The following is a 25373-nucleotide window of genomic DNA, read 5'->3' as shown; positions in this document are numbered from 1 at the left end:
GAATTGAACCCATGTCCTCTGGATCTCAACTGCTGAGCCATCATTTCTTCAGTCCCAGAAATCTTTTCTTTAAGGAGGGATTAGGATGCGTACTCAGTTGTAGAGTGCAAGGTCCTGAGTTTGAGTCCCAGTGCCACAAAAGAAATAATATTTTTCACCTTTTATTATTTGCCTCAGTTTTTCATTTTTAAAATTTAACTAATAATTATGTAAGATTGTAATGATAGTAATTCACTAAACAGGATGCAAACAATGTAGTGTGTAGCACAGGAAAACATGGATGTCTGGAGAAAGTGGGGACTCTCTTTGCAAACATTACAATCACTATTTTTTTTTCTTTTTGTTTTTTAAGACTGGGTTTCTCTGTGTAGTCGTGGCTGTCCTGGAGCTCAATCTGTAGACCAAGCTGGCCTCAAACTCACAGAGATCTTCCTGCTTCTGCCTCTCAAGTGCTGGAATTAAGTGTGTCCCACCACTGCTCAGCCAATAACTGTACTTCTAAGGCCTCTGACCATATACATACATACATACATACATACATACATACATACATACATACATAATACATACATAGTATCACTATATCTGGAAATAGGCAGAGGTTTAAACAAGAGCATAGAGGTTTTTGTCACAGAATTACTATAAGAGGGGCTGGAGAACTATCTCAGGGGTTGGGTTAAAAGCAGTTTCTTATCTTTCAAAGGCCTGTTAGGTTCTCAGCACCCCTGGCAAGCAGCTCCTAACTGGCCATAACTCCAGCTCTAGGGGGAATCTGATACCCCCTTCTGGAATCCTTGAGCATCACATGCACCATACACACACACACACACACACACACACACACACTTTAAAATTTTTAAACATCTAAGTTCTTTAAGAATGTGTATAATAACCCAAAAATAATGTTGTGATCTAGTCATAATGCTAACACATAAATCTAACTTGAAATGAGTATATCTGAATATTCATTTAAATTTTTCTTTCATTTTATCATTCTTAGTCTGTTTCTTATCTTCACGGCAGCGCAGAATCTGTGAATGCTTGATTTCCAGCACGTGAACTGACTGGTTCCTTCTTTCTCGGTTACAGCCATCTTGGAATCAAGATTAATAACTTGCTCGGTGAGTTTTGTCCACCTTGGAATGTGAGGTCTTTGTGCTCCTTGTGGCCCGGCAGGTTTTCATCGTTCTCTCTGAAAACACAGGTAGGGAGGTCAAGGGCAGCAGCAGTCTGGGGTGCCTGCCTGTTAGATCACCCTGACTTTTCATTAGCTCTTCCTCTCTTCCAAGTATTTAATTGGTTTTATTGGGTTTAAATACAACTGGGAGTGGATTTAAAGTTCTTTAATATATCTGCTGTGCTAAGAACAGCACCTGACATATTAGAAGTATTCAACAAATATTTGTGAAAGGAGTATAAATTAGACTCCGGGTGGACAACGTTGCAGTCTCCTAAACAGACTGCCACTGAAGCCCGAAGGATAGGATGAATACCCGTCCCCTGAGGGGCTGGGCTCCTGGTTCCGTCATCCACATAGAACATGCACCTTTATAATTAGCCTCTCACCTCAGTGCACGTGATCTCAAGAACAGATTTTTCCCTTAGGGATGAAGTTTTTATAGCCACAGGATTGGTTCTGCTACTTATGACTAAGTTGAACACAGCTTTGTGTGTGTGTATGAGAGAGACAGAGACAGACAGAGACAGAGAGAGAGAGGCAGAGAGACTGAAAGACAGAGAGACAAAGAGAAAGAAAAAACAGAGAGAGGGAGGAAGATAGGGAGGGAGGGATTCTGGAAAAAAAATTTATTCCTGGATCTTCAGTTCATTCCTTCAATATTTCTCCAGGAAGTCCTTAATGGAAACCCAAACTGCATCTACTTAGTATAAGCACTACTAAATAAATGTGGCTTCAAACCGAAATGAATAGTCCATGTTCTTTATCTGTCTTCCCTGGCCCCAGCCACAGACACAACCTGACCCTGAATTTGTGATCCTACTGCCGCTACCTCTCTTACTTCCCCAGTGCCGGGACTGCAAGAAAACAACATCATAGCAATAAGTGGCTTGATTTTAAGGACGAGCAAAGGAAGATTTCGGAGTGGAGCTGCTATCCTTTATCACATAAGAAATGAGCAGATCAGTGATCAGTTATCAGTGTATGCTAAAATTACAAATAGTGATATGGCCTCAAATGTCTTTAAAAACCCAGTATTCCTCTGATTGCTTGTTTGTCCAAAGCTATGATCATGAGCCATTAACCAGCAAACATGTATTAGTTTATTGTTACATCATGATTCAGGGAATAATCTGGAATTCTTCAGAGAAACTAATTAAAATATTGACCTTTATTGTTTAGGATGTTTTTGCAAACACAGTCACTGCTAGCAGACATCAGATTTCTTATGTTCATTTTTTGGCCAGTTAATAATTGTATTTTCTGTTTAAGATTTGTTGTTTTTATTTTATGTATATGAATATTTTCCTGCGTGTGTGTCTGGTACCTGCTAAGGCCAGAAGAGGGTGCTGGATCCCAGAACCGAGAGATAAGAACAGCTGAAAGTCACCATGTGAATGCTGGGAACTAGTCTCCAGGTCCTCTGTAAGAGCAGCAAGTTCTCTTAACCACTGGGCCATCTCTCTAGGCTTTGCACTTTATTTTAGATAAACATATCTATTATGCATCTAGAAAAAAATATTTAAGAGAAACATAAAGTTGAGGGTTTTTTTTCTAAATACCCTTTTGTGCTAGTTAGGGTTAATTGTCACCATGATAGTGTCATCATTCTAGGATCTAGAGGCATGGGACCTGGGAGAATGGAGCCGATAAATGAGGCAAACTAAAGTCTTACGCAATAGCCAGTTTTATTCAAACATCAGACAATTTATGCTTTAAGGGTTAAGAGGAGTCTCATGATTAAAATGTACAATAGCCAATTTTATTCAAACACCAGACAATTTATGCTTTGAGGGTTAAGAGGGGTCTCATGACTAAAATGTACAATCACAAGGGCAAGCCACACATGGCAAATAGGTTTTTCCAGAGAGGCATATGAACGAATACAATAGCCAGTTGTAATTAATAATCTGAAGTGAAATTACTTCTATCTGCTACACCTGGAAGAGACAGAAAAGCACAATCCAAAAACAGTTCGGTGCTTCTGAAGAAATTGGGGTACAAGACTCTGTCTTGGTTAGTTGTACTTTCCTCACAAGCACTCAGAATTCTCCTCGCAGGGTTCCATTCTTGGAGCATGTTCTGACAGACAGGAATTAGAATCACCTGAAAGATGAGCCTCTGGGTGTACCTGTGGGACATTATCTTCTTTATACTGACGGTGTGTGTGTGGGGGGGGGGGCAGCCTGCTCACTGTAGGTGCTACTATTCCCTAAGCAGGGGATCACGGACTGTATAAGACTGGAGAAAGCGAGTTAAGGACTAGTATATAGTCTTGGCTCTCTCCTCCTGACCGTGAATGTTGTAAGTAGCGAGCTGTTTCAAGCCCCTGCTGCCTTGACTTCCCTGACTTGAATACTGTGAGTTAAAGTAAACCTTTCCTTAAGTTGTTTCGATACGGGTATTTACTCACAGCAACAGGAAAAGAAGACAAGACACCTTTCTATAAATTTGCCGATTTGTCAATATTCAGGGAGTGTCTTAGCACCAACAGGAAAGATATTCTTGGAGTAGATAAGTATAAGTTAGATGTGCAATACTCTATACATTTCCCTCCCCAACACCTATGCTTTTTTGTTTTTATCCTCACTGACCCTATTACCCGTAACATTCGATGAGAAGTATACTGTATGATTAGAGGGATTTGTAGTTAATTAACCCGCATCTAATTACTCAGCTGATGTAACTGAGTGATTCAATTTTCGGAAAACGACAACTGAAGAAAGAAAAGAGTGAAAAGGTTTCAAAGTGAGCCACAAATTTGGTTTTGAAAGGTACAAGGATGGAGGAGGAAGGAAACCAACCAAACAAGTTCAAGGCTAAAAAGTCCTGATTGAAAAGTATTCATAGGGCCCGCCTGAAAAACGGCCATTTAAACCAGGACGGAGGAGTGGTTCCCATATGGAGCTAATTTTCCTTGGTGTGTCCGACTGCCGCCGAGCTGAGGACAACCAGAACCACTGGGACGTGGGGACTTTGATCGCCTCAAGACGCCCCCTTGGCCGCGGAAGAAAACAAGCCTTCCCCAACCCGCACCTGCTTTGGCCCCGCCCCCGCAGCAGTGGCCCCGCCCCCTTGGGCGGGGGCCAATGGGCTGGGCTCCAGGAGGCGGGCCCCCGAGGGCGTGAGGCGTGAGGCGTGGGGCGCGAGGCCGGGGCGGGGCGGGGCGTCGCGTCCGCGGCTGGCGCGGTCGTGGCGGTAGCTGCTGGGGCGGCGGCGTCCGCGGGCCGGCCGTGGGGGATGGGGGCGGCGAGCTCCAGCCGGCAGAGGGGGCGGCGGCCGTGAGTGTCGGCCTGGCGTCGGGGACGCGGGATGGCGCCCCACGGTGAGTGAGGGGAGGCGGCGCGGGCTCCCGCCGTGCCCCGGGGCTTTGGGGTCTGGGGTCCCCGAGGCGCGGGGCGGGGCCGGTGCTCCGGGCTGCAAGTCTGCTCCACCTCCGAGGGGCGGACGGGGACGAAGGGCTGGCTCTGAGGAGCGGGGGGCCCGGGCGGCCGCTTGCGGGACCTTGCGGACCCTGGTGGCCCGCGCAGGGATAGGCGTGGGCGGTCGGGTCCGCGATCTCGTGTGCCGGCGTCCGGCAGCCCCGGGCCCTTCCCCTGCCAGCCACTCGGGCTCCGGGAGCTTCCCCATTGCTTTGCCTCCTCGGGTCTCCACGCCCGTGTCCTCGGGGACTGTGTTAGGAAGTTTGGTGGCATTCACCTAACTCCCAGTGACAGATGCAGAGTCTGAGGTACAGTAGCAAACACCCCCTGCCCCGTCCTCACTTTCCCTGTGGCAGGGAGCCCGCTGTTTGTCAACCCCCCCCCCCCCGCAACACGCACACACCCCACCCCCGCTTCCCTCTGGTGCCCTGCTCCCTCCCAGGCGTTTCTGTCACTTTCCTCCTTGCATTCCTTGGGCTCTGGCCACCCTCTTGCCAGCTGTGGCAGACTAGGAATTGATAAACTGAGATTACAGTTACCACCAGGGGAGCCTGCCCCTGAAAGTTTTATTGCTGAGAATGGCCCAGGACTTTGTGTTTGATAGAAACCTGGTGTTTGCTTCCACAAAACGAAGTTGCCCAAGGCTGCTTTTGGTCTTGGAGCTTTTCGACAATACCCAGAGTTTATCTGTTTTTTTGTTTGTTTGTTTTTTTTTCCCTTTTTTTAAACCACCAACCGTCTTTGGGGATCAAGGATTGAGTTGAGTTTCATACCGTGTTCTTTTGGGTCTTAAACATGTTCTGACCGTGTTTTTTTTTTTTTTTTTTTTTTTTTTGTAGTTTGTTTTTCCGAGATAGGATAGCTTTTCTCTGTAGCTTTGAAGCCTGTCCTGCAACTTGCTCTGTAGACCAGGCTGGCCTCTAACTCATGGAGATCCGCCTGTCTTTGCCTCCCAAGTCCTGAGATTAAAGGCATTGGTTGCTGGTCTTTTAAGGGGAAGGAAAATGTTACTTATCTTTAAAGTTTGAAGACCATAGTGAAACCCAGGAGGTTTGGTTTTGTTTACCTTTTCCGTCTCTCATTTGGGAGTTTGCATTACATTCTCATTGAATTTGAGGGAGAGGGGTTACCTCGTCAAGAAAAAGAATTCAAAACTAGATATGAAGGGATAGTTAAAATGATATGTTAACCCCAACATGAGATTTAGGTAATTTTCTTCTGTGAGTTCTTCAGGCAGTTTGCCAGAAATGCCTACTTAGAAATGCTTCAAGTAGTGTGCAAGTAAGAAGTCCTGACACTTAAGCCTCAATACTTGTAGCTCTGGTCTCATGATTTTGAGACGCTTGAGAGTGAACTGGGTAAGGTAGGGCCAGATAGAAAATGGTTCAAAACCCCAAATTCCCAAAATGGAACTTTGTCTGGGAAGAAGAAAACACTATTTGGCAAATACATGTTGACTGTTCTGTTTCTCATAAAATAGAGTCTACACCTGAATTTCCAGTATCTCACATCTGCTCTCCAAAAGCTGTTTTTGCAGCAACTGCTGTTGGTCCCAAGGGTTTAGTACTATGCTGAATAAAGTTCATGCCGTGAAAGCATCGTGGGAGGGTTTTTATTTTATTCTGTGCCATTGATAACCTATTCAGCATTCGCTGAGAAGACTGGACAGTATCCCACTATGCTAGAGAGAGCCCTGTACAACCTTTCCATTTATTGAGTAACAGTAGACCATATGGAATGTAGGTGTTTTAAAAGAAAGAAGTATGTTGTATGTCCTGTGGGAAAGTAGGAGATGGTTACTTTTAGTGGAGAGAATGAAAAAGTTTCTTGGAAAAAGTGTTTTTGTATGAGTTTGAAGGCCCAGGGAATGGGTTTTCAGTAAACAAAGAGGAACTGCAGGTTATCACTGCTACACACCAGAATGTCAGGATCCAGTTCTGCTTAAGAGTGAGCATACAGGGCTGTTTCCTTGCTTGAGGTTTTGTTGTTGCTGCTGTTGTTTGTTTTTTAAGATTTCCCATTTACCTCCATCGTGGTCGTGAGCCACATATATTTGTGGGTAAAGAAACAAGGTGGGGTTTTCAGATAATTCTTTTATAATAAAATTTTTATAGAAGGTTACATTTTACTGTTTCTCTTTATTACTTCTGTGATAAGGAAATGAGCCACCCTGTTCGGAAAGGTAGACACTGGGTGAGACTACTTCCTTTGGTAAATTTCTTAAGATATGTGTCAGTCGTGTGTTCTTGAGAAAGTTTTCAAATACCAGCCTCCCTTTTTAAAGAAAGGGGTAATCAATACTTTATATGCTTTTAAAACATGTATTTTATGTGTATGTGTGTGCCAGAATGTATGCATGTACAGGAGCCCCATGAAGGTTACACAGGCATCGTATCCCCTGGGACCCGGGTGACAGATGGTTGGGAGCTGCCATCTGGGTGCTGGAACCCAAACCCAGGTTCTCTCCAAGAGCAATAAGTGCTCCTAACTGGTAGAGCCATTTCTTCAACCCACATAAAAGTATCCGGGAAGGAGAAAACAGAGTTTCAGGACCTTCCAGACACAACATTACATAGTTTTGCTTATTATCCATCTGTCAGATTTTTGCATTTGTATTTGATTTGGTGTATACCTGGTTGGCTTCTGAAGGAAAAGTGGGAAGGGGAGAATACAAGGTCATATTGTAACTGAATTGATGGGGAGAATCTTGAGAGACCCCAAAGTAGATCTGATGAGTAGACTCTATGAAAAAATATTTTTAATATGGATAATTTCAAACACATATGAAAGTATATAAATAATGTAAATGATAACTTATAAATATCAATAAATAATAAATACAAAAAAGAAAGATTATTTATTAAATATAACACCAGCATTCTCCATAATTGAGTCCAGTGTTTAGTCAAATTATAGCTCATTTTTAATAGCTTGAGTCAAGGTACAGATAAGGTTCATATTTTGTAATTGATATATGCACATTGACATGCACATATAATTAATTGGTGCATAATTTATATGTAATAGAACTTAAAGTTCATAAATATATACTTTGAATTTTGACAAATGATTTGTGCCTGAGTAGTCACTATAATAATATAAATGTTTTTTGAATGATTTTGCATCATTCTAAAATTTATCCATACTAATCTGTAATTTTCCCACATCTACATACTACTCTTGTCTGTCCATAGACAACCAAATGGTGTTTTTTGCTACTAAATATTAGCTTTCATATTTCTAAAGTTTTATGTAAATATAATTAAGCTAACATACATAAATTGTTTTTCTAACATTTTTTTTACTTAGCATAATGCTTTAATTTTTTTGACTTATTTATTTTTTATGTGTATGGTGCATGCATGTGCTACACATACATGTTTAAGCAAAGGCCAGAGGAGGGTGCCAAATTCCCTGGAACTGACCTTATGGATGGCAGAAAGCCTCTGAGTGCTGTGAACTCAACCCAGTCCCTTACAAGAGCAACAAGTGCTCTTAACCATGGTGCTGCCTCTCCAGCCTTTAGCAGATTCATCGATGAATTCTTGCTAAGTCATGGGCATTTTTTTTGTTGGGGTGGTATTCCGTTTTAAGACTATACCCCACTTTATTGGCTTATCGTGTGGAGGGATATTGGCTGTTTGCAGTTTCCAAATACCTGGAAAGTTTTTGTGAACAAGATTTGGAACGAATGCGTGTTTTCATTTCTTGTGGGTATGTGAGAAGATTTAACTATATGAGGAGCTGTCAGGTTGTTTTCCTACAACTGTGTGACTTGCATGGCAATACTGTACTGCAGTTACTGGTGCTCTGCGTCCTCAACAACATATAATATTTTGGTTTAGCTGGAATTAAAATTTCTTGTGATTATTAGTGTTTGTGTAGTTGAAATTTGCATCTTCGTGATACTGGACACTATTCCAAGTGCATATTTCCCTGCTGTGTATCTACTTCTGTAAAGTATTCATCATTACTTGTTGAGTTTATTAATTTTTAAGAGTTCTTGACATAATTTAGATGCCAACTCTTTGTCAAATATTTTTTCCAACTTTAGTTTGCATTTCATATATTAACAGGATATTTTAAAGAAGAAAAGTTAATTTTTATCCAGTTTGCAAATGTTTTCTTTCGGGGTCTGTCAGAGAAATCATGTCCTGTGTTTTTGTTTATAGTTCCAAAAAATATCCTGGAATTTGGAGGCACAGATGATAAATATTATAGGCCATACTGGCTCAACTGCTTAATCCTGCTCCTATGGCTGGAAAGAAATTATATACAATATATATACATGGTTGTAATCCTAAATTAACTTTATTTTTAAAAATAGGCACCTGCTTTCTAGTTCCCTAAATTTGAAGAATTGGTGTTTAGATTTTATGTTTATGTCAAGTTAATTAGTATTATGAATTAAGGGTTGATACTTATTTTCATCGAATATGGTAATCTGTTATTTATTGAAAGATTACTTTTTTTTTCTGTGAAAAAAAATCAGTTGGCCTATATATTTGGCTTTTTACTTTTGGACTCTATTCTATTGCTGTGTGTTGTCAATATATCAGAAATCATACTATCTTGATTCCTGTAGCTGAACAGTAAATCTTGAAATAAAGAAGTTTTAAGTTCTTCAGTTAAAAAAAAAATATTTTGGTGGTTTCATATGTGTAACATTTTAATATAAAATTTAAGTTCAGGTTGGGTGTAGTGCCACATGCCTTTAATCCCAGCACTCGGGAGGCAGAGGCAGGCAGAGCTCTGTGAGATTGAGTCTGGTCTACAGAGTGAGTTCTAGGACAGTAAGAACTACATAGTGAGACCCTGTCTCTGGGCCTGGGCGGGGGAGGGTCCACATTATTCCTTGAAACTATAATTTGAGGTAGGAGAATGGCCATGAGTTCAAGACCAGCCTGGGTGAAGGCTAGATTTTTCTGGCTTCATTTCTGACTAAAAGCAACTTAGAGGAAAGGGTTTATCTCACAATTCCACAGTTACAGTCTCTCCTTGAGGGGAAATCGAGGCAGTTACTACTCGCATCACATCCACAATCAAGAGCAGAGACATAGACAGATCATTGCTTGCTTCTGCTTACCACTTTACTCTGGCTTCCCTCTGTCCTGTGTAGTTCAGGATCCCCTGCCCACAAAATGGTGCTGCCTGCAGTGGACTGGGTCTTCCCAGAACAGTTAACTATCAAGACCAGCCCTTCTACAGAGATGTCCATAGACCAACCCTGTTATGAGTAGGTTTTTCCTTCCGGTCTGGTCCCACCACCATGTCAGCCCCAAATAACACACAGAGACTCTGTATTATATATAATGCTGTTGGCCAGTTACTAGTTTCTTATCGGCTAGCTCTGTCTTAATTATTAACCCATTTCTATTAATCTAAGTATTTCCATGTGGTCTCACCAGAGAGAGGGGCAGGCATTCTGCTCTCTCTGTCTTCCATCTTGAATCTCCTCCCTATAACTTCCTCTTTCCTCCTAGTCTCCTAGTCCTGCCTATCTTGCTTTCCTATTGGCCAACAGTGCTTTATTCATTAACCAATAAGAGATACTTAGTTACAGAATGACATCTCCCATCACTACCATATGGAGATTTATTACTTAGAGACTCTTCCCAGATGATTCTAAGCTGTAGCAAGTTGATGGGGGTTTGTTTTTGTTTGTTTGATTTTGACTTTTTACAAGACAGGGTTTCTCTGTGTAGCCTTTGCTGTCCTGGAGCTCACTTTGTAGACCAGAACTCACAGAGGTCTGACTGCCTCTGCCTCCCCAGTACTGGAACTAAAAGTGTGTACCACCACCACATAACTGGAAGTTGATATTTTAAATTTGACTAACATTAGACTATGATATAAGGGCCTCTTTTTTTATTTTTTACTATTGAGTCTTATTCATAAAAGTGACTGCTGTATTGTCAGTTTAGCTGATTATTTGATTTCATACAGTAGTGGGGTTTTTTTTGAGATTTATTTTTAAGCTATTTGTATGTGTGTTGTTTTTGTGCATATATGTGGTGCTTTGCAGAGGCCAGAGAACATCAGGTCTCTTGGACCTGGAGTTAGAAGCAGTTGTTAAGCCACCACCAGATGTGGGTGCTGGGAACCAAACAGTACAAGCCTCTTTATTCACCCCTGAGCCAACGGCGCTCCAGTCCAGCAGTGGTGTGTCATGGATACCAGTTTAGGGAAAATTTTGTTAAGCTTATCTCTGAAATGTCTTTTTTGATGATATTGTAAATGGTGTTCATTTTTAAGTTTTCATTATTCAACTGTTGGCTTATAAAGTTGATTGTGATAAATTTATTAACTTGTGTTCTGATCTTGTTCTATTAAATGTAGTAGCTAATAAATTCTTCAAGTTTTTTTTTTTTTTTTTTTTTTTTGTGTGTGTGTGTGTGTGTGTTCCTTTTAGGTACACAAATTTGTCATCCCTGAGTAAAGTGGTTTACTTTTCTTTTAATTCGAATGCATTTTATTTCTTACTGTACTGCTTTAAACTTCCATTAGCAACAGTATTTTCACCATTACGGTAATGGTAGCTATAGGCTTTTTATGAAATGCTTCTTACCAGGTTGTTTACCCCTCTTGTTTAACTTTGTTGACTTTTTAATGATCATGAATGGACAAGGAATTTTGTTAGATGTGTTTTCTGCATCTTTTGAAATGGTTCTTCCAGTGAATGTTAAATTTACATCCCTGGAACAAGCTCTTTTTAACTATGATATTGTTACAGTTTATGAGTAAATACTGCATTTAAGTAATTTGATCTGTAATTTTATTGTGATATCATTGTTTGTTGTTTGTTTTTGTTTTTTGGGTTGGTTTTTCGAGACAGGCTTTCTCCTTGTAGCTTTGGAACCTGACATGGAACTGGCTGTGTAGACCAGGCTGGCTTTGAACTCCCAGAGATCCTACTACCTTTCCTTCCCGAGTGCTGGGATTAAAGGTGTGCGCCACTACTGCCCAGCTCATTGTTTGGTTTTAATATCAGGAGAATCCTGTCTCAAAAAGATTTGGGAAGATCCTTACTTCCTCTGTTTTGCAAGTATTTGCATATATTATTCTTTTTCTGGTTCAGTGGATTTTTATCAGTAAAACCCAGTAGATTTATAGTTTTTGTTACAGGAAGTTTTAAATTATAAATTCAGTTTTTTAAAACATGTATAAGACTACTTAGATTTTCTGTTTCTTTTTTTGGATTTCTTTGAAGTTGTTCCATTTAAAGTTGCTAAAAAATTCGTTTGTAGTCCTTTAATATCTGTTGGGTCTGTAATAATGTTCCTTCTGCCATTTTGGGGTGGAACTTTCTGTAAAAGTCTATCTTGTCAAATTTGTTAATATTGTTTTCAGATCTCCTATATAGTGCTATTAATTTTATGGTTTTATTGTATTGATAACTGAGAGAAAAGTGCTGATATTTTAACTAACATTGCCGTCAAGGTTAGTTAAATGTCTCGTTAGTCAAAGTTTGTCTCATGTGTCCTAGACTTTATTATAGGGTTGTTAGACTATATTTTAGGGTTGTTACAGCTTTATGATGAAATGGCTTATTATCATTATTATTTAATTACCATCAAATAGTACATTTTATGTTTGGTAGAATTCCTTGCCTGGCATAGTAAGAATCACTTGTGCTTTGTTGTAATTAGTATTTTGATGTCGTGTCATTTTCTGTTGTTTTTCTTTAAACATATATCTTTATATTTGTGATCTGTTGTTTGCAGCATATAGTTAGATCTTGTTATTTTACTTAATTTGAGAATCTGGCTCAACTCCCCCCAGCTATTTCCCTTTCTTTGAATCTTCATGGCTTCATCCATGCTAGGCAAGTACTTTGCTAGTAAGCTATGCTTCTAGCCCACATTTTGCTTTTCCTGCGATATTTAATGTTGTTATTGATTGATGCTTTTTATTTGTCCCACCGTTAAAATGGTTTCTTTTCTTCTTTCTTTTGGATTAAGTTTTTAAAATTCTGCTTATAAGAGCTGTTAGCTTATTATACTTCCAGAGAGTTTGATACATACTTTAAATTTATACCTTCAAATAGCTGCTATTTCACCTATAAGACTGATTGTCAATTTTCATTTCCCTTCTTTATGTCATTTTACTTCTTCATTGTAAATGCTACAACATATTAAGTTTTAAGCAATAGCTTTTAAAATATGTGCTTGTTGCTGGGTAGTGATGGCCTTTAGTCCCAGCACTCACGAAGCAGAGGCAGGTGGATCTCTGTGAGTTTGAGGCCAGCCTGGTCTACAGAATGAGTTTCAGGACAGCCAAGGCTACACAGAGAAACCCTGTCTTGAAAAAACAAAACAAACAGAATGTCCTTGTTTTGAAGTTTCATTAGAGCAGAGTTAAATGAACTTAAAGACATGGCCTTCTAGATCTCCCTTTGAGTCTTCAGTAGGTCATTCTCTTCTCTACAAAATAAAAAAACACAAGTCGCCAACCCCCCTAAAGTTCTTTGTACCTTTGTGGAATTTTACCGTGAGATGGGAGCTTGGTATTCAGAGAGAACTAAGGAATTCCCTATGTGAGCCCGAGAGTCCTCCTTCCTATTTCCCCCCCCCCCCCCCCGGGGAACCAGGATGGTGCTCTCCTCAGTTTAGCAAAAGTGACATATTCTGCCAGGCTTCTCCCTTCATTTGCTGTGGTCAGAATGTGCCATGAAGCACAAGTTAGGAGATTGTTCAGTTTACTCCTTTATAAATTAGCAGACAGTAGAGTTTACTTCATTGAAAGTTCAGAGAGTGTAGAATTTATTTTATTGGTTTGTGATTCCATCTCTCAAAGACTACTTGCTGTCCCTAGCTCTGTGTAGTTCAACAATATATACCCCCCCACCCACATATGCACTCTTCCAGATGTTTACTATAGTGAATGGACAAATCTGGTAATCTTCATTCTTGTGTCTCACTGTGTGGACCAACCTGGCCTTGAACTCACAGATCTATCTGCATGTACCCATGGCCCTCTTTTAAGACTTTAATCTAGACATTTTTCTTCATATCTGTTTTCTTGTAACTTTTATTGAAGAAATTGTGTTGACTCAGTCCAGGTTTTGCTGAGGGCATACCATCATATAATTTGGTGTCTTTTTCTGTTTTACATCTTATAAAGTACAAATATAAAGCAGTTGATTCTAGAATAAGATATCTTTGGAGGCTGGCTAACTCTGTTAAGAGTGGGCTGTCCTATACTTAAATGTATTTAGCATGTCCGTGGCCTTTACCCACTAGATGTCAGTAGAACCCCTTCCTCAGTTGTGATGACTAAAAATGACTCCAGATGTCAAGTGCTTTTAGGGCCATGATCTGCTATGAAAAATTGAAGCTGCCTAAAGTACACGACCTACTTCAGGAATGTGAAAACATCTGCTTAACAATCAAGTGATACCACCATTTTAGATAGGAATATAATTATTCAGCATAGTACCATAGACATTCTTAAGAGAATGTATGAAAAAAATTAGAAATGTATAAGTTGATGCTTCACAGAATGGGTGGTGATTTACAGGCAACTAAAGAAAGTGAATTACCATTTTAGAAGAGAAAAATGTTAGAAACAATTATAACAGATAATGGTAGAAACACAAATAATTTCTTTTCCAATTATAGGTTGCTTACAGAATGTTTTTCTGCAACTTGTTGAACAATTTGAAATGTTGCATTTCTGCAGTAGATCCAAAGATGGATTTTACTTTTGAGAGGTGGGTTTTATAATAAACCAATAATTTTATGTAGAAGTGTATTATTTCAGTATTGTACTTTTTATGCTTAAACTTATTTGTGTTATATAAAGTTACTTTAAAATATAAACCAGGATGCTGGGCAGTGGTGGCACATGCCCTTAAACCCAGAACTCAGGAAGCAGAGGCAAGTGTATCTCTGTTAGTTTAAGGCCAGCTTGGTCTATGGAGCGAGTTCCAGGACAAGCTCCAAAGCTACACAGAAACCCTGTGTTGAAGAAAATAAGGAAGGAAGGAAGGAAGGAAGGAAGGAAGGAAGGAAGGAAGGAAGGAAGGAAGGAAGGAAGGAAGGAGAAAGAAGATGTAAACTAGGAAAGATTTATAAGGTAACCCTTTCAACTTAAAAATGGACTTATTTTTATGAGCATTTGCAAATATCCTTTGGATGAAGAATGGTAGCTAATATATGTTAGACGATTGAAGGATTAAGATTGTAAGATACCAGAATTTCCCATGAACAACCCTACATATGTAACCATCTCATATTCATTGATCTTTTTTGTGTCAGGTTCTGTGGACAGTAGTTGGCTGTTTGGATAAGGGTGGGAGTTGAGTCAGATCTACTGTAGAAAATGTAAACAACCATTCAGGGCAGATAGAGCCTTTTTGTTGGTTTTCATGACAGGGTTTCTCTATGTAGCCCTGCCTGTCCTGGAATTCACTCTGTAGATCAGGCTGACCATGAACTCACAGAGATTCCCTGCCTCTGCCTCCGGCTGGGATTAAAGGTGTGTGCCACATACTTTCTTCTCTTGATGTAATTGGCCTTGAGAATCTGTTCTGCTGTTGGTATTCTTCAGTTTTGAGTGCCCTGTGGCTTCATGAGTTGTTCATGCTGCTGCATTATTCTTCTCCAATGTTGTTTACAGAATTTTTTTTACATGTCTTAGATATTATTATTGCTTTCAATTTTGATATAGTTAAATTTGGAGCCTTATGAGTACATTTTAAACAATTAAATAGGAAAGACAAAAAACTGTGACACTAAGTGACCAAGGAGTACCTCTGTTCTCTACTTGTTTTTTGCTAGGTAACAACTCAACCTCTACATTGATCCCCCTCCCCCGCCCCAATTCTGTGCCTCCCCCTCTTTTCTCTGGCTGTTGGAGTCTACTGTTCTAGCTTCCTTATCTACAATTCCATCTTATACTTTTTCATTCCCTGTCTCCTGTTTTTTCCTCCCCCTTCTCTCCACAGTTGTCTTTCTCACACCTTATACACTTCTGTCTTTCTCCTGACTCCTGGTGCCCCTTTCTCTCTACCAGATACTCGTTCATCTTATTGGTCAGTGACAAAACCAGGTGCATTTAAATCAGAACACTGTCTTCTTTTTCGTTGGTTGCATGGGGGTGATTGGTGGTGTGTGGGAAGTCAGTGAGATATGTTCTTATGTAGCCCCGACTGGCCTGCAACTCAGGTAGCAGAGACTGTTGATCTACCTGCCTTTATCTCCTGAATGCTAGGATTACAGGAGTGTACCACCAAGCTCAACTCAGTCTTCTCAGTGGAATGACCGATAAGTACAAAGAGAATTGAATAAAACAAGCGAGGGGGGTATTTGAGTTAGTAAAAGGACTTCCTAACATTTCCTCCCCAAATGTGTGCTTTTAACTTTAGCTGTTCCATCCTAACACCCTTTATCCTTGAGGATGCCTTTCCTCTTAGCTCACTTTACAAGTTCAGATCACATCAGTTTCCATGCTGAAAGTCTTTAGTACATTTTTTCCCCAATGCAATTAAAAGGTACTATAATTTTAGGGTTTCCTGAATACTTGTGGCATAAACTTGGTAGTGTTAAAAACCCAGTGTGGATCTAAAGTAACCAAGCAATTGCATTTTTTCCCCTCCAAGTTACACCAAAGGGGCTGTATTTCTTGTAACAATTGGAAGACAATAAGTGTCTCTTTTTCACAGTTTTCTCTTGTCTCAGTGCCCCACTTGTTTGCCCTGTGGCATTCGCCTCTTATTTTCTGGTCTCCTTTGGTCCCTCTCTTTTCTTCCTTCTGTCTTTCTTTGTTTCTCCTTTGGTTTTTGTTACCTTAACTCTACACCCGCAGTTTCTTTCCACCTTTCCTCACATTGCCCTCCATCCTTTCTCTCCCACATCGGATCATTTTTCTATGTCCCCACTATTCCCTCAGGTACCCTCCCCGTGTTTTCCTCTCCGTGTGCTGAAATTCTGGGGACCCTTTGAATTTTTGTTGGATTTTTTTTTTTTTTTTTTTTTTTTTTTTTTTGAGGCAGGTTTTTCTGTGTAACACACAGAGTTTCTCTCTGTATCAGCTCTGTATCAGCTCTGGCTGTCCTGGAACTAGCTCTGTAGACCAGGCTGGCCTCAAACTCTGCCTGGCAATTGCTGGGATTAAAGGCGTGAACCATCACCTCGCCACCACCGCGCAAGCCAGTTGTAGCTCATTCCTTTGGAAAGGTGTTGGGCTAGGTTGTGTTACTTATCACCTGTGAGCCTTCATCTCCCTCTTTTATCACTCGGGGGTTGTCAATGGGGGATGAAAGTGGTCCAGGAAATACAGATTCATCATTCGAGACCGCTCATCAGCCAAATCCAGTTCTCAGGTGACTTTTCCTGACAAAAATTGTTGACAGACTATCACACCCTGGGCTCCTCTACCTGCTGTGTGCGCTGCCCCCGCCCCCGCGCCTGTGAGCCAATGGTCTGGGCTCCAGGGGGTGGGCTGAGGCGGGATGAGGGTGGGGTCAGGGCGGAGAAGCTCTGCTGCAGCTGCCTGGCTGCAGTGCTGCCTTAGCCCGGCATGGGGGATGGAGGCAGCAAGTTTCAGCTCTAAGCGGCCACCGCCGCAAGGCCGTGAGAGGAGTTCTGGAGTCGGCACGGGGGATACAGGATGGAGCCCCGGGGTGAGTGAGGGGCGGTGGTGCTCGTTCTCACTGAGGCTGCTGGGTTGGGGATCCTGTGAAAATATCTGGGTTTGAATATGAGCTTTGGACCTGGACTGTGAGCACCGACGCCGACCTGCAGGGGTGAGCAGCCGGTGAGGTGACCCAAGTGAAGACGGGAGCATATTTTCCTACCCGAGTACTGAAACTTCACACCTTGTAACTCCTTTAATTCTCGGGACAGGTCCATGACCCTTCAGCTCATTTCTCACACAGGAAAGGTGAGGTTAAAAGCTGTCCAAACAGAGAGGTGGTTGACAGTATCAAGGCTTAAACCTAGGCGCCCTTGTGACAATCCCTGCTCTTGAGCAGCCTGCTCCCACCAACCCGCCTGCAATTCTCACTCAAGTTGGGTGCTCAGTTCCAAGGTATTTTAGGCGTTCCATCGTGCGTATTGTTCTCATCTGTTTTGTCTTTAGAGGGGTTTTTCTTTTTGAGCGCACCCCAGTGTCGTGGTGTGTTCTAATTCTGCCTTGGATATTTTTGGAGGTTTGATGGTTTTAATTTTAAAATGTTTTAGGAGGTATGTGCTCAGGATTGAAGGGGGATTTCTAGTGGCTGATGACAGTTTCTGCTTATCAGTTTTTCACTCTTGAGAGAATTCACCAAACACTTTTTTGGAGAACAGGACGTCACCTGCTAAGGCTTTCGACTCTGTGCTTGTATCTCTTGTCTGTTGTGTCCTTTTGTCCGTCGCTATCAGTGTTTACCGTCCCTTTTCGTTTCTTTATTCTTTCCTCTGTATTTAAGTCAGGGATGGGGACCATGCACTTTGGCGTTGGGTAGTTTTTGGCTGGTCAGAAGTGAGCCTTCCCTGCCAGGAATGCTAAACATTCTGGAGGCGTAGGAGGCAGGGCAGCTTTTTTTTTTTTTTTTAATTCCTCCCCATTTTCTCCCACCCCCACCTTTTTTAATTTTTATTTTTAAATTATGCTGGGTTCAAACTGCACAATAACGAAATGTATATGTGTTGTATATCTTACTTTAGAAATTGTTAAGGGTAAAGCTGTTTCTGACATGTTCCTATTCCGTTTTTTGTAGCATGCTTTAAAAACGTATGAAGATCTTTAAACTTGACTCGTGTGGAGGCTTTTTTTTTCCCCCCCAGTGCCTTTGAGTAGATTCTCATAAACTCAGAAGTTATGCTGAAATAGCAGATTTCTGACGTTATACAACTTTTAAAGTTTAAGTAGTAAGATATTTGGGGGAGGTTTTACATTCCAGTTAGCTCTCTGTTCTATCATATACATTATGGAGTGTGTGAGGGCATTTTGATTGACACGGACTGCTGAAGACTAGTTAGAGTCGCCATTTGGGAGTTTAGGAAATTTGCGTGCACATTTTTTCCCTAGTGGTTAGTTGGGCCCAGGTCCGCCTGCCATGCTTTCCCATTGAGTCTGAATCCCCATTTGTCATGCACATATGATGTAGAGCTTAGAGTATACAAAGTAGGTTTTGTATGTTCATTTTCTACTCCCTATAAAATTCTTTCAGACATAGATAATGCAGTTTCTAATGTTTATGGCTTAGAGTTGGAAGAGAGGAGAATTAGTTTCACAAGTATTTTCGTTCAGCAGTCTGTTTGCACAGTTCAAACTTCAGTTGGAAGCATTTACTAGGTTTCCATGAAATCAGTTAAGCTTTTGGAATTGTTTCCAGTCCTATATTTCTTGTTTACAGTCTATAGACTTATGAAGCCACAGCTTGTTTATTACTTAAATATGCTTAAGAACAATTTCCCACAATAAAGTACTCTGGTAATAATAGTCACAATTACTGAGTCTTCATGCCAGGCACTGTGCTAAGTACTTTCCATGCATTACTATCTAATTTAATTAAATTACCAGTTGCAATCTGTTATTAACTATACCTTATATTACCACTAACCAGAGAATATTCATTTGGCGCATGGGAAAGTAGTGTGTAGGATCTTGCAAAGTGTATATTGTCCAAACTTTCTCATTGTCATAGTTCAATTATGAAAGTGTGATTTTAATTTTAAATGTCTTTTCAATAGTAATGTTGAGAAAAATTATAAAAAACTTTCTAAAAATTTGTACATTTAGTATAATATATATTTAATATATTCGAATTCCGATGTGTGTTCGATTGTGTGTTAACAGATTTTCTAAGTCTGGTCTAAAAGTTAGAAGCCTTTTTGAAAGAGGGTTACAACTTTGAGTTGCTAATTTGACACAAATTGTTCCGTTCCTTTTACTCATGAATTGTTTTTAAACTTGTTACCTCTTTTAATTCTTCAAGTCTTTATCAGTGACTGTGATGAATTGTCTAGTTTACTAAATTTAAAGACTCCATAAATAAGCAGAAAGACTTTATTGTGTGAACTGCAAAGTTGATAAAGTTTGGTAGACAGTAGCCTTCTCAGTGATACATAAAAGATCTTCCCAGACTAGGTACTTGACTATTATTCTATTTATTTTTGTTAGTTGAAAGGGATACTTTAATATTAGTGACCCAAAATTGTCCTGGGTTCATTTTGGAAATTACACACTTAAGGAATAATTTGAGATTTAAAGCTAGTTTAAATATAAAAAAACATATGCTTAAATAATAATGAAATTGACAAAAGACATTGAGTAAAGAAATCTTTAAAACTATTAAAAAGTAATGAGGCATCCTATTTATATAATTAGAAGAAGTAATAATAGAAATAGAACTTTCAGGCCTAGGGTGATGGCACATGGCTTTAATCCCAGCACTTGGGATAGGAGGCAGAGGCAGGTGGATCTCTGTGAGTTCGAGGACAACCAGGGCTACTCAGAGAAACCCTGTCTTGAAAAAACAAAACTAAATAAAAGAAATGCAACTTTGATTTTTGTTTTATTTAATCTTGTGCCTTAATATAATTTCATATTCTTCTTTTTGAGAATGTTTTAGGGATAGAATTTTAAGTGATTTTCCCTTAAATATTACAGCATAGTTAATTTCCTGGTTTCTATAAAATTGTTACAATAAATTTACATGCCTATTCATTACTGTCCTTGCTAATTCGTTCATTTTGCAGATAGTTCAACATAGGCTATCACTAATATGCTTACTGTGTTATAAGCATAGAATACAAAGTTAGCAAACATTTATGGTCTTGATCATAGCCTAGACAAAGAATCATAGGATAAGCCATCTATTTGAACTATAGTAATATAAGGTAAAAGTTTTGGATACTACAGAAGGACTACTGGAGATTGTGTTTTGGTGTGGCATGCCAGTGCTATAGGAAGATTTCTTCTGACAGTGACTTTTGAGCTGACAGAGAAAGTAAACCAAGGAGGAAGGAGTGTCCAGGAAAATGAAACCTCAGGACCCTCAGCTAAAAAGAGATAGCTCAGAGCCTAAGAGAACACACTTCTCTTGTAGAAGTAAGTTTGGTTTCCAGTAGCCATGTGAGGCAGCACTGCCAGTAACTCCTGCTCCATGGGGATCTAGGCCAGTTTCTGTATATATATGTATGTGTGTATGTGTATGTATATGTATGCATACACATATAACTGAAAGTAAATAATAATAAAAGTAAATAAAACATGAAATAGAATAAGAATATATAAATGTATCACATGGGCCCTTATAATATGTGTTTTGTGAAACAAATGCATTTATACACGTACTATATATAAAAATGACAATGTGTATACTAGTTGTGCATAATTAATTTATGCTGTGTTTATAGTAAACAAACTGAAAATGAAAAGGGTGTGTGTGGCAAGATGTGAATCTAGATAATTTTGCAGAGGCAGGTGGGAGCCAGCTATCATTGTGGACCTCATAGATCATGGCATTTACTTATGTCCTTTTGAAAAGTATTGAGCAAAGAAGGAATACTAAGAGTATATGTTTTAGAGGTTCATGTCACAGAAATGGAAGTAGACACATCCTTAGGAAATTAGTATAGTAGCTTAATAAGAAATAATGGTAGTTCATTAGTATAGTAGCGGCGAAGGTAAGAGTGAATAGATGGATGGATGGATGGATGGATGGATGGATGGATAGGAAATTACAAAAAAATCTATTATGCTGATGTGTGAAAAACAATGTATTTTACATATAACAAAGGTTATTACTTGAAACTTTCCTCTGTTTATTACATGGAGGTTCAGTTTTCAGTCATTCTGAAAGTATCCAAATGCAGCATATTTGGAAAACTTTTTAATAATGTTTGAGCTAATTTAATTCCTTCTCCCCTCCCCCCTTAAATGAGACAGGATCTCTCTACATAGTCCTGGTGTCCTAAAACTTAGTATGTGTCCAGGCTGGCCTCGAACCCACAGAGATCTTCCTGCCTTCTGCCTTAGGAGTGCTAGGATTAAAGGTGCTACCACCACCCAGCCACCTCTCCCCTCTGTTGTTTCCTTTATGATTTCAAGAGATACAACTAAAATTAGGACTTTGAATTCTGGAACAATTATATAAAGATGAAAGACAAAAAAAAATTGAATTTCAATAGATTGGGATTAGATGTCTTAACAGAAAACTTTTCCATTTTGTGACCTCTTCATATAAGCCTGTAGATTAGTTGTATAGGTTACACATCTGGAATTACATATTTGGTATAAGTTTTTCCTTATACCAAATATTGCCCCTTTACTACATCATCCTGAAATTACAAAAAAAAAAATAATAATCTCATAATCACACATTTATTTGTCCAGTCATGGTAAAAGATTACTGGACATCTTTTGAGCTTCTTTCAATAAAGAAATGTTCTTGGCAAACTTTGATAAGCTAGCTAGATACATGTACATGTATATGCATTCTCAGAAAATTACTCTTAATTGAGCGAGTGTGCTGACTGAACACTTGTATATCATTCTTTCATCTGACTCTGGCAGTAATCTCTGGCACAGGTGGGGTCAGTATGTTCTCCATAAATGAGCATAGCACAGTGAAGAAATGATTTAACAGCTTGTGAGGTCACACAGTAAGTGGGAGATGAAGATTTGGGAAACATTTCTCTCAAAATATATTTCATCTTTAGTTTTGAAGACAAGTCTGCAAAGGGCAGATAGACCTTCTACTAAGTGATACATCGGAAGTATCTTTACAATTAAAAAAGAAAAACACTGTATCTTAAGAATTAAAGCCAGGGTCTGGAGAGATGGCTCAGCAGTTAAGAGCACTGGCTGCTCTTCCAGAGGACTCAGGTTCAATTCCCAGCACCCACATGACAGTTCACAATTGTCTATATAACTCCAGCTCCAGGGGATCTGGCATCTTCACAGAGACATACATGCAGGCAAAACACCAGTGCACATAAAATAAAAATAAATTATTTTTAAAAAGAAGTAAAGCCAAGTAATTATGAGCACAAATATATATGCATTTTAGCCTCTGAACCTCCGGTCCCTTGCAGTGTGAAATGAAAGAAAGGTAGTTTGCACATCCTAGGGATTGCTCATCATAGAAAGTTGTCAGAATTGTAGATGCTTAACAGAAGTTAAACACTTAACAGAAGTACAGTGTTTAAAACTAGAATGCTGAAGTGGAGGGTGGGATATTTGTGAAACCTAGTATGATGTTTCTTGGCTGATACAGTGTTTTTCTCCTCTCTTTTGTTTTTTTATCCCCTTAAGGATTTCAGTTTTTCTGACTGTTAAATGAGAGGATGATTGCTCACAAACAGAAAAAGGCAAAGAAAAAACGTGTTTGGGCATCAGGCCAACTCTCTGCTGCTATTACACCTTCTGAAATGGGGCTCAAGTCTGTAAGTTCCAACTCCGTTTTTGATCCGGAATACATCAAGGAGCTGGTGAATGATATCAGGAAGTTCTCCCATATGCTACTATATTTGAAAGAAGCTATCCTTTCAGGTTTGTTAACTGCTTTCTCAGTACTCTTACGGGCTAGTTTGTAAAAAAGTACCAGCCTAGTCATGGATAAATATGTGTACACTGGCAAGAACAGGGCATTCTTCGTTACTGATTTTATGACTCCCCCTCCCCCATGTTAAATGCTTACATTGTAAACAATTTTGTAATCAGATAACAGTACAATACATAATAAAAACCTTGTAAGGTGTGAGGGAACAAGAGTGCGCATATGCGCACACACATACTCTCTCCCTCTCACACACACACACACACACACACACACACACATAAACACACACATATTCAGTTTGGGTTTTGAGCAGTTGAGTATGTTTTATGTGGGCTCACTTGAAAATACTGGAGTTTTAACACTCCTGGTAACAGTAATGCACTTACTGATCTGTGATACGCAGATTAACACTTGTAATTTACATTGCTGACTCTTTTATCTAAAATTGGCTTTTCATATTTTTGTCAAAATTTAATCCAAATTTGACATTTGATTAATTTTTTTCTTAATAAATTTATGTTTTGATGATCTGTAATCTTGAAATAAGAAATCAGCACCTAATTTATTTTCTTGCCTAATTAAAATGGGTAATGAAGCATGAGGTTTGATTATATATCACTGACTTGACTGGAGAACCTAAGTCTTCCAACTATTAGTGCCACATTAATATCCACATTTGGCATCAGTGACAATTAGTGGTCCAGAGACCACCCTCTTCAGACACAGAGAGTGGACATTCCTGATGTTTATATGACCCCCTTGGGCCTTCATAGGAATTTACCAGATTTCAGTAAATATATTTGGGCATATAACTAGAACACTTACTTTCTAAAACCACATCTTGTACAGAATTTGTTTTCTTTCTAACTTAATTATAATTGTCAATTTGAAATTTCCTGAATAATAGACTGAAATAAAAGGTTCAAAATTTTAGTACTTAAATTTGCTCTTATATAAGAAATTGCATAAATATTATTAAGAAATTGCTCACAGTCCTGTTTATTTTTTAATAGCTTGATCCATGGATGATTGGATGGCAGTAAAGCTAGAAAGATCCCCTAAACACATTGTTATGCTCACAACACATCTAGACAAAATGACACACCTGCTGTTCACTCAAAGAAGTAAGGCTTCATAATAAAGCCTTGTTTTTAAATAGGTTACTTTTTAAGTTGTCATTTTTATTCTTTTTGGAATATAGTCCATTACTGATTGGTTTTAAAGGTTATCTACAATGGTATCTTAAGTAATATGTTATTTAGCTCAGCATATGGTAGGGTATAATTTAATTTTTCCAATTAAGTATGTTTTAGTTAATATGAATGAATTGTGTTAAAATTTCTATTGGTATTTATATTTCTTAGGAAATTTATATTTTTTCAAATCCACATCTTACATAGTTTTTCTTTATTTCACACATTTAAAATGGTGTTTTATATCAACTTGTATCAACTTTTTGTCTAAAAATTTGAGCTTCAACATGTGAGTAGATAGCTCAGAGTCAAAGAAGATTCTCAGTGGTTCTCAGTAAGAATAGAAAGGTGGTTATAAGTATAAGATACAGAAGGAGACTACTCTTTGAGATAAAAGGCTTCATTTAGGCGAGGTGGTGATGGTGTACACCTTTAATTCTGGCATCCAGGAGGCAGAGGCTGGGACAGACTTCTGAGTTCAAGCCTAACCTGCTCTACAAAGAGAGTGCAGGATAGTCAGGGCTACACAGAGAAACACTGTCTCGAAAAACAAAACCCCAAAAAAGGTATATGTGGAAGTAGATTCATTCAGTGAACTTGAATTTAAATGTTGGTGTGCACATTATTCTTTTAGTAAGAAAGTTAGCACTTAGACAATAGATTATTATTGAGTTTTTTAAATTGGGTTTTTTTTTTTTTTTTTTTTTTTAATGAATAAACAGCATCTAGTATGGCAGTTCCGTGGATAAAGTACTTGTCTCACAAGTATGACAATGAGAGTTTGGGTGCTCAGAACCCATATGGAAGCCAGGCAGACACAACGGCCTCCAGTGATTGGAGCTGGTGGCAAAGACAGGGCTTTAGGGACAAGCTGGCCAGCTGGACTGATGGTGACTGGTAAGCTGTGTTCAGTAGGATGCCCTCTGAACTTACAATTAAACAGCTCCTTAAAGTGAAAGATCTGAGGACTGAACCCGCACATACTCTGCCTAAGATAAGTGATAGAGTTTGATTTTCCTTCCACCATTATCTCCAAGGTGAGGTTCCCCTGTAGTCTTACACAAGTAGCAGGTGTGGAATTTTAA

General features: G+C 39.3%; 1 protein-coding gene across 3 annotated transcripts in view; it reads left to right on the top strand.

Annotated features, from left to right (window-relative positions):
- Nucleotides 1-4375: 4375 nt before the first annotated feature.
- The window catches only part of Arhgap29 (Rho GTPase activating protein 29), a 63670-nt gene continuing 42672 nt past the window's right edge, over nucleotides 4376-25373 (top strand). For 2 of the 3 annotated variants that reach the window (XM_051185572.1, XM_051185570.1), the window contains exons 1-2: nucleotides 17096-17224; nucleotides 22849-23085. In XM_051185572.1, coding sequence (XP_051041529.1) covers nucleotides 22881-23085 — 205 coding nt within the window. In that variant the 5' untranslated portion in view covers nucleotides 17096-17224; nucleotides 22849-22880. Of the gene's footprint in view, nucleotides 4503-17095; nucleotides 17225-22848; nucleotides 23086-25373 lie in introns of those variants that run through there. The other variant, XM_051185571.1, reaches the window with a different exon arrangement.

This window comes from Phodopus roborovskii, unplaced genomic scaffold (genome assembly GCF_943737965.1).
Source record: "Phodopus roborovskii unplaced genomic scaffold, PHOROB, whole genome shotgun sequence".
Lineage (NCBI taxonomy): Eukaryota > Metazoa > Chordata > Mammalia > Rodentia > Cricetidae > Phodopus > Phodopus roborovskii.
This window is presented reverse-complemented; position numbering and strand designations above follow the sequence as displayed.